At 40.1% G+C, this 10,017-nt stretch overlaps 1 protein-coding gene across 1 annotated transcript; it reads left to right on the top strand.

Moving 5' to 3' along the window:
* Nucleotides 1-248: 248 nt before the first annotated feature.
* nudcd3 (NudC domain containing 3) lies at nucleotides 249-7,269 on the top strand. The gene is made up of 6 exons (XM_053411209.1): nucleotides 249-606; nucleotides 1,185-1,471; nucleotides 2,390-2,522; nucleotides 2,613-2,756; nucleotides 2,859-3,047; nucleotides 4,167-7,269. The coding sequence occupies exons 1-6, from the start codon at nucleotides 409-411 to the stop codon at nucleotides 4,275-4,277; spliced, it is 1,062 nt and encodes a 353-aa protein (XP_053267184.1). The 5' UTR covers nucleotides 249-408; the 3' UTR covers nucleotides 4,278-7,269.
* The last annotated feature ends 2,748 nt before the right edge of the window (nucleotides 7,270-10,017 follow it).

Below are 10,017 nucleotides of genomic sequence, written 5' to 3'. Positions count from 1 at the left end.
ATTCTGACGTTAGGTATTTGTTTCCATCGGACGATTTGTGGAATGTACTAACCTCAAAGAGAAAAATAAAATAGCCTAGTGAAAGGGTAACCTGCGTTTAACTTGTTATGACAATTTTCTGTTCTATAAAAGTATAAAATAAAAAAATGTGTATCTATCATACTGTCTTATTTAAGCATTGTGTCGTTTCTTTTCTAAAATGTACGTAGTGAATAGGTTGTGCTTTTATACTGAAAACACAGAACCGGAAGTGTGGTTGCTGTTCTGGAAGGAGGAACACAGTCGTTAAGAAACGTCGACCAGAGCCGCGCCACTTGTTTATTTCTCCTTTTAACCTTTAACGTCTTTTGTTTTCCAACATAAATTGTCGGTAGAAGCACTTAATCGATTAAAACGCCAGAAGCCGCGATGGCGTCGCCGCTGGAGATGACGGAGATGTACGACAACGCTCTGCTGGGAATCCTGCAGCATGTTGGAAACATCCAGGACTTTCTTCAGATCTATTTTGGGTTTTTGTATCGCAAAACGGACTTTTATCGCCTCCTGTCCGGTCCCAGCGACAAGATGGGCTTCCCCCCCGGTGTGGCGGAGAAGATGGTGCTCAAGGTGAAGTTTGTTAGACAAATATTTTCCTCTGTCACCTGCTCACGTCCTCCAGCAGCCAGAATCCACAGCCTGTGAACCTGTGCTCATATCATTAGCAGGATAACTCTCTGTGTAATATAAAAGTAGACGTAAAAACACCACATGATATTTGTGAAACTCATTCATTCTCAATTTTACTTCATTTATAGTCTTTATAAAAATAGTCACGTGTACTAAAAGTAGTCATGATGCAGGAGGGCCCATATTCACAGATTCATACTAATGCAGTCATGTGTAACAATCCCTTTAGTGTTGCAGTTAACTTGGAACTACTTTATATGCCCCCCTAAAACCAACAGTAACACATCATACTCTGTTTCCCCCACAACATAGAAATACTCAAGTAGATCAATGTCGAATTTGTACTTAGTACTGTACTTGAGAAACACACATGTAATTTAATTAGGACCTGCTCATTCATTGTTATCTTCCATAACTGCTTATTGTTCCTAAATCCTACACAATTAATCGACGTTCTGATCATTTTATGAAATAAATTTGTTTGATAATAGTCAAATTCATCTGTGATTCCTCCTCAGACATTTAGGCTGTTTGAGAAGGTGGCAGATCACGACCGAGAGAGACAGCTGAGCGAGGTGCAGAAGAGAGCGGAGAGTCGATGTGTTCCTCAATCAGTTCAGGAGCTGGAGGTCGCCACTGAGCCTCAGGAGGAGACAGAGGAGCAGAGTGCCGTGGCAGAACAGACGGAGAGCTCCCCGTTGGATGCTGGGCATGTTTCAGTCCCTGCAGCCTCGGAAGCGACAGCTCCAGAGCCAGTCGGTCAGGGAGATCAGGCAGCAGCAGCCAGCACAAACTCAGCACTGCAGTGAGTAACATCCTCAAAGCTTCTTGTTTGTGTCTGCGAATGAAATCTGACTTTGTCGACTTGTCAATTGATTGAAGATGACATCAAATGTTAGTACATCTCAGTGAATGTACATGCGGTGGTCAATAAAAAGGATCTCGTCAAAGCTCCAGCAACGTGAGTGTTAGGATAGAAAGTAAATGAGTAAAGGCATTTAAGTAAACAATATGGTAAAGGTTTAATATTGATATAAGCAGATCTATAGAGCAGATGAGCATAATTGATTGTCCTCAGGTTTGTTAAATGTTTTGCTGTCTGTCAGGTGTTTGTCATTCTCTTTAAAATCACAACCTCCACTCAGGAGCAGTATCTATTGTGATGTCGACTGGCAATTCAAATGTTTAATTTATATAATGTTGGTTCAGTCCTAGTTGGATCCTTGCTCCTTCAGGCAGTGGTCAATAAAAAGCTAAAAACCCTAACCTGCCAATGTGTAAATGTAGCTGCTACAGGTGGAATCACCAGACAAATCTGAGATGATTAGTGGAAGGTGGAAGGAAGGAAAAATTATTCTGATAAACAAATTTGTATGAATTGCTTTTTCAGACTTTGTTATTATGTGAAATATAAGATCATTTAAACAGTTGTTAGATGAAACCATTTGAGAACTGTAGAGAGGAAATGTCTCTGTAGTGGAACTGAAATTGGCTTAACTGTAAACATGGTCTTTTGATAAAAATAACAAAAGTTCCCTCTGAAATGTATCGGAGTAGAAATATTAGATGACATAAAGTGATTATAAATACTAAAGCTAGTTCATCCGTGTACCCTGCCAATTTAAAGAGACATAAGAAACTTTGGGCCTCACGTTCATGAAAGATAGCAGCAGAGATGGCAGCTTCAAACACGATGTCTGTTTGTGTGTGTGTTGCATTGCAGGACTCAGGAGAAATTTCAGTGTGATCCCGACAGTTACAACGGGGCAGTTAGGGAAAACTACAGCTGGTCTCAGGACTACACTGACGTGGAGGTCCGCGTGTTTGTGCCAAAGACAGTTGTTAAAGGCAAACAGGTAAACGTAGTTATTCAACAATCCAACACACATGGCATTATGTTCTCTGTTCAATTAATGCAGGTGAGTCTGATTCATTTTCATGTGTAGGTCAGCGTTAGTCTGCAGACCAGCAGCATGCGAGTGTGTGTGAGGGACGGAGCCAAGGAGGAAACGCTGATGGAGGGAGAATTCATGCACAAGATCAACACAGAAAACACTCTGTGGAGCCTGGAACCTGGAAGCTGTGTGGTCGTGAGTAAATTTGCCACTCACGTTCACGTCCATCCTCTCTTTTTTTTTTTTTTTTTTTTCAATGACCAGCTTTTACAGCTTTAAACTCTGCTCGGCTTCCAGCTGTCACTAAACAAGACCTCAGAGGTTTGGTGGAACGCCGTGTTGAAAGGTGAGAAGGAGATCGACATCAACCAAATTAACCGGGAACGCTCCATGGCATCGGTTGACGAGGACGAGCACGCCGTGTTGGACAGACTCACGTTCGACTACCATCAGAAGCTACAGGGCAAGCCACAGAGTCATGAAATGGTGAGTACACAGCTCAACACAACCATGAGGGCTATACTAAGGCAATGTGAGAAAAGAACTAGGTTTTATGCTATGCTGTCCAACCACGTCTGGAATCAAGTGTTTTTTTGTTGTTCAAAGCCACACTTAAGGACAGAGTTTAAAGTTATATACAAACACGTTGTAAGTATTTTATAATACACTATAATGGAGTAAAAGGCATATATATGTACATTTCTAGTGTTAATTAATGTACCATGTTTGTCATTTTCTTCTATGAAAACATATTTGATATTACAGTATTAGTGTTTTATACCATTTGTGTCAAACATAACCTGGAGAAGTGATAGTTGCTATACAGATTTATTTAGAAACACTTACATCTGCTTGGAACTACGTTATAGTGTGTTAAACCTCTTTCACACCAATATCTACAGTTAAATGTGGATATTTATAATCTCACTAAATGCCACTAAATAGGTGATTGACTCCTTTCCCACTGCCAGTAGAGGAATTTCAGTTTTTCCTCCCTGGTGCGTCGTGTTCATCGTGACAAGTGCACAGAAAACTGAGGTGCTCTTTCAGCTCGCTGTCTTGCCAAATTAGCACTTCACTCTCGTTGTGTCTCCTTGCACCATCACTGCTGAATGGAGCAGGAGCCGATTAAGAACCTCTGTCTACCTCAGTCATTAGACCTGGTAGTGGATGGCGACTCTATCCATTCCCATTGCACGCAAAAGCCAGATATTAGTGGGTGTAAGTGGGTTTATAAACCATTTATTACATGTTTATGTACCACTTATAAATGCTAAACATGGGGACATAAAGTTAGGTGGATTATGAATCATTCAGCCATGCAGATGTGATGAAATAAAATGTAATGTAAATAGAGGGAGTGATGTGTTCCAACAAAGTATTTTTAAACCACTTTTTAACCAACTTAACCTGTCATAGGGTTATTAAACTGATTTTATTTTCGTTTTCATTGGAGATGATAATGAAGTGATGGACATGATGGGGAACAGTTCTTTTGTAGTCAGTTACTGTTAAGTTTACTCACCCCTAGATGGCACTGTGGTCTATATTATCTTAATAAAGAGGCGACTTGTTCAACATACCCATCTCCTTGTGTCTCCACAGAAAGTGCACGATATGCTGAAGAAGGGCTGGGACGCTGAAGGCTCCCCCTTCAGAGGGCAGGATTTCGACCCGTCCATGTTCGACATCCCACCCAGCGCGGTGCAGTTCTGAGACACAGCCAAATATCTGCCAAGTATGAACTGGATCCTAGTTTATTTATAGAAGTGCTTGTAGTAAAGACATTTACCTGCAGGTCTGCTGTGTTGGAGGTTTGTCCTTAACTCTAAGAGCAGAACTGAAGCTGCCTGTTGTGACGAGGACTTTTTATTATATGAAACCTGATAATTCTGTTGACTGTGCCCATCTACAGTGCCTTGTTTGCCCTACTGAGGTACTGTATTCTCTTTTTTTTCCATTTCTATTCTCATAGCACTGCCCCAAAATACATTGAATCATCTGTCATTATTACTGGTAGTCACTATTATTTCCATCCTTCTCAAAGTGATAGAGGAGAGCCCACCTCTGTTTTCTATCTGATCAGGATGATAATAATAATATATCAGATGGAGCTGTATAATGAAGAATGGAGTAGATTCAATCTCTTAATTGCATCTGAACATTTGATAGGCTCGTTTTCTTTCGGTAGTGAAACAAAGGAAGAGTAAATTAACGTCTGTTTACAGTAGAATGTCTTGCGGCAGATTCTTTTTTCCATTTCAGCCAATTTCCTCTCATTTCAGCCCTGTTTATATATTTATACATCATACATATTTTACATTGATTACACACAAATAAACTGAACTTTAAAAGAAATTCTAATTCTGAATGTTCAGCCAATGTAAGGTCAATCATCCATGATCGATCCTCGTACACATGATCACTGAAGAGCAGCTCTTCAGACTGATTTGAGTTGGTCGTGAAACCCTTAGTTTACCAGGTTGTCAACTTTAACAAGTTGTTTATTTTTGATCCAGATCCTCGATACTGACCAGAAGGCATAGCTACTTATAAACCCTCATCAACGGCTGCAGAGGTCTGCCAGTCATGATGAATTCAGCTAGAGAGTGCGTTTTTGCCTTGTTTGAGTCCTGATGAATTTATCCACAGGAACAAAATAAGCAATGACCAGTGGAAAGGCTCATTATAAAAATTTTGGGGGAAATGTGAAGCAGAAATAAGTGTTAAGAGGTCGCTCGACGATTATCTTGACGAAATCCATGGCTCTTCATGATAAAACAAGAGCTTTAAAGACAGATAGTTATAGTAAAGGAGGGTAAATAATAGCCAAAGGCATTTTTTACAACTGGACAACCCATGGTCTGAAAAAGGTGAGCATTAGCAATTAACTACTAGATGAATTTTTACTCCATAATAAACTTAGGGATTCCTTTAAAGTATGTCTGCTTAGACAACAGTGCCAAGGGTAGGTGTAAGGTAAAGAGAGAGACTTGGATTAAAGAATACAATTACAAAGAGATACAAGAAGCTGAATTACTGCCCTGGGACAGTATGACTCCAACATCGGTGCAGTTTCAGTCTCCATACATTTTGTTTCCAAACTAAGGTCACTATGACCTTTGACCTCTGAAATCTAATCAGTAAATTTTTTTCAAGTGAAAACTGGGCAAAATTTGAAGAAATTCCCTGAAGTCAGTGTTGAGATATGTTCAAGAGGCTAAAGACATTTTTTGTCAGGCCAGTTTGACTTTGTTGGTGTTGGTGAGCCTCATGCTAGATCCTCAGTCAGTTACTTAGAGGAGTTTTTGATTGTTGAGTGTTACCAGCAGAGCTTTTTATTTATTTTCCTACTGACTAATCCTGACATGCCATATAAGTCTGAAGAAGTTATTCAAGTTGTGAGGTTTCTTTTTTAGATGGTACGCTATCCAAGCACGAGCCACAGTTAAAATTTCATTTAAAGAAAAAACAAAAGAAGCAAAGGCATTCTTAAGATAAGACTAAAGGCTTTTTTAGGTCACCGTAATGAAATTTGTAAAAAAGAAATCGAATCAGCTGGTCTTTGAGTTTGAGTAAAAGTGCGTTCCAGATTTGAAGAAATTTACTTGAGGTGTCCCTAACATGTTCAATTCATGAGATCTAAAACATACTTAGTGAGGCCACAGTGACTTTGACCTTTGGTTACTAATATCAAATCAGTTCATTGTTGAATCAAGGTGAATATTTGTACCAAATTTTAATAAATTCCCTCAAGGTGTTCTTGAGATAATGCTTTCACAATAACTGGACAGATGGACGGACTGGCATGGAGGCATGAAAACCCACAAATTCGAAATTGTGTACATTATCTCCCTTGAGCTAAATTCAGCTCAGCTCTCATCCATCCTTCCACTCAGAAAATGGAAGGGATGAGTTGATAATGTACCAGATAAATGAGAGGAGGAAAAATAATGTAACGCAGATTGAAGTAACCCTGGGACACTGGGTCGCCTAATGTAAACCTTGTATTTCCACAAATGAATGCCAGAGGCAGCATTTCAAAATGGCCTCCTCTGAATGTTTGTAAAGATAAAGTTCAGATGGTTGCCACTTACTTATTGATAAGAAATGATTAGTTTCCATCTTTGTTTGAAGGCCTTACAACATAAATAAAATTAAAAACCCTTCAGACGGTCAATACATACCTTATGCACATGTTCTACTATAATGCATATTGATGTCCTTAATACCATACAATGATGAAAGATTGGTTAATATAAACGTGCTGCAGATAATGTCAGTTGCAAAAGTTAATGGAGACACTTCATAAAGATGTAACTTGTCAGAACTGTTGATCCTTCCTTCGGGTCTTTTATCTTCACCACCTTTTCAAGTGCTGGACCTTTAGGAATATGTCAAAATGCTCTGCTGTCGGGTCCACAGAGAAGCACACAGCTTTACCTGGACCCCCAGGCCCAGAGGAAACCAGAGTAAAGTAGATTTAGTTTATTCATCCTGGCATGTTAACGTCCCAGCTACAGTGGGTAAGGATCTGATGGTCTGTGCAGGGGTTTAAGTGTCTTTGCCCGCTCTTCAACCAGGCGATGAGGCGGCTCCACCAACTGCAGGAGAGCTGCACCGGCACAACTGTAAAGTTTAAATTCTGTCACATGTACTGGTTTTCACTCTGACACCAGGCTGTGGTAAATAAAAGTTCCAAGGAAAACGTTTGTTGTTCATCCTTTTTTTGTCATATACTAAACATCACTCTCAGGGTTCAGTCTACTTGAGGTAGCAGTGTTGCATTAACGCCACTTTCAATCTCAGTGACGCATGCAATAATAATGTTGAATAACTTAAGTATATATACCTCCCAACACTGTTCGCTTACCAACTGTGTTGTGCAGACATACCACGGTTCACTGTCATATACTGGTGGTGTGTCAGTCGTGTTTGTATGTTTGGTATATGTATTGTGTGTGTGTGTGTATATATATATATATATATATATATATATTGCTCTTGTCTCGAACATAAAAAACACTTTATACGTTCCACTGCTGCCAACTTTGCCAAAGTCTTGTTGGCAACAAAATATTGATATGGTAAATCTGGAAATACTGTCCAGAGATATTTTACATTAAATAGTAAAAAAGAGACACATAATACACACAGGAATTTATTTGGGGTAATGGACTCTAACATCCCTGGTTCGTTGCATGTCATTCCCCTTTTAGCTTGTTTAGCGTCATTTTTGTGTTGTCATTTCTAATAAAGACATAATAACTATGGAATGGCGTGTATACGGCATATTATAAAAGAAGCCGTATATGTGAGTATAATATGCCAGGGACATACCCCTAATTAAAGAGCTGCACCACAAAGAAGTGGCATGACGCAGTGCTATGCTGGAGGACAGTGGTGTCTGCCAGTGATGCAGGAGTGACAAACTGTCAGTGAATCACACACAGCATCAGGATGTCATTAGTAACCACTGGTTGATGCTGGTGAGAAGCTGTTTCCATCAAGCTTCAATTATACTTCCTTTTAAACAACTGTGGACACAACAGACACGGAGCTGATCGTGTTCTTCTACTTTCCAGTCCACATGGAACATGAGCAGTTGTGCTCTTGTTATTGATTACTTTTAAAAGTATAAAACAATGAGCATGTAACACAATGCTTGTCAAGAATGTAGCATAGAAAGTATTTACTGATATATGTCGTGGAGTGAAAGTGAAAAGTCCCGGAATATATATCAACTTCAGTAAAGTAAAGATACATGAAAGAACGCACACCTGCACTTCTTTTCTTAGACCGTCGCATTGTTCGGACTGTTTGTATTGTTTTGTTTTGTTTTGTTTGTTTTGTGATGTGTATTCTGTGTAAGCACACTGAGAGCCACTTTACCGAGTCAAATTCCCTGTTTGTGCAAACTTACTAAATGAACCTGATTCTGAACACTGCAGTACATTAACTAAGTCAATGTTTTCTGTTCTACTAGAAAGACATGTTCTGACTGCTTTGAAACAATTATGACAACTTATTAAATGAAATATGAAATTAAACTCACAAAAAAAGTCATGCAAATATAAAGAGAACTTTCAAAGAGGCTATTGACTCATTTACCATTGCTAGAAGAGCAACTTTCTGTTGTTCCATGGTGAGTCATGTTTGACGGTTCAAACGTGCTGTAAACTGCTGTAAAGACCTTGCTGTCTTTCCAGTGTGGAATTTTGCACGCTACGCAGAAGAAATCGCTGTTGGTTCCAAGAAGTAAAAATCACTAAGTACACCAATGCTCGTGGCTTTTCATGTGTCAACTCTCAGAAGTTCATTGCGCTTGATAATGCCCCACAGAAAAAGTGCAGCGTCAGTGTCTAGATAGGCAAAAAAAAGGGTCTTCTCTGCTCAGATGCATTCACAAGAACAACAAATCTTGTGTTTCTGTTTAAAGCACATCAACACCAGCATCAGCTCTTATCACCACAAACTCTCTTGATATCTTTGTGTCTTCTAGGTGTAAGTCACCACTTTTTCACCCGAAGATTTTATTTTGTTTTTTCTTTGCACTTGTTAGAGGCATCGTCCACATGCACACTCGCTTGTGGGGAATCCTACAGAGGATCACCTGCTGTATCCTCACATCGACTCTGCTGAACTTTCTTCTGAACTTTATACCATGGGACCAGGATGAGAGAAGAGCAAATAGTCCAGAGGCTCTCACATACACCTACTCTGGAGAAACCCTGGAGGATCTCCTGAGTTCAGGGCATGTTTCAAAGCAGCTATAAAGATCAAGAAGAAATGGGTGCTTTCACCTGGGTGTAATGCTTCCATCATTGCCGATCGGAGCTGGAGCCTATAGAAACCTGTGTCTACTGCAGAGTCATCTAACCAGTAGACCGATTTGATCCATTTCCATTTTGCAGACAAAAGGAGCAAAGTGAGGTTGGTTCGGGCCCAACAATAGACCCCTGACAGATAAATCCGGCCATGTCCAAATGAAACAATTGTTTCATGTTTCTTTTTTTGGTAAAGTGGACATAAAGAAGGCCCTGCATGCGGCGGACTGCTTTCTCATGAAAACCTAAACATAGACTCTGCACAGGCTGCTCAAGTAAGTTCCAAGTGAGGTAATTACATTATCGGCTGCAGGCTCCACATTATATGATTTATAATGATGATGTGTAATCAAATGCAGGCTCCCCCGCCCTCTTCAATCAGAGCCCGCTCTGCCTCTGATTCCACCTGTTCTTCATTCCTTCTTTCTGTTCTTCTGCTGGGGGAACACGTCATGTGATGAAATCCAGTTACCATATTGTGCGGTATCTAACGAGTCCGTCCTCCTGCATCTACTGCTACCGGAGGTGGGACCGTGTGTGCTTTACAGTGTGTGTTTATTTCAGAGTGTCTTCGTTTTGGTGAGTGAGTGTCTGTTTCAGTGTGTGTGTGTGTGTGTGTGTGTGAGTGT

This window comes from Pleuronectes platessa, chromosome 19 (assembly GCF_947347685.1).
Source record: "Pleuronectes platessa chromosome 19, fPlePla1.1, whole genome shotgun sequence".
Taxonomy (NCBI): Eukaryota; Metazoa; Chordata; class Actinopteri; order Pleuronectiformes; family Pleuronectidae; genus Pleuronectes; species Pleuronectes platessa.
This window is presented reverse-complemented; position numbering and strand designations above follow the sequence as displayed.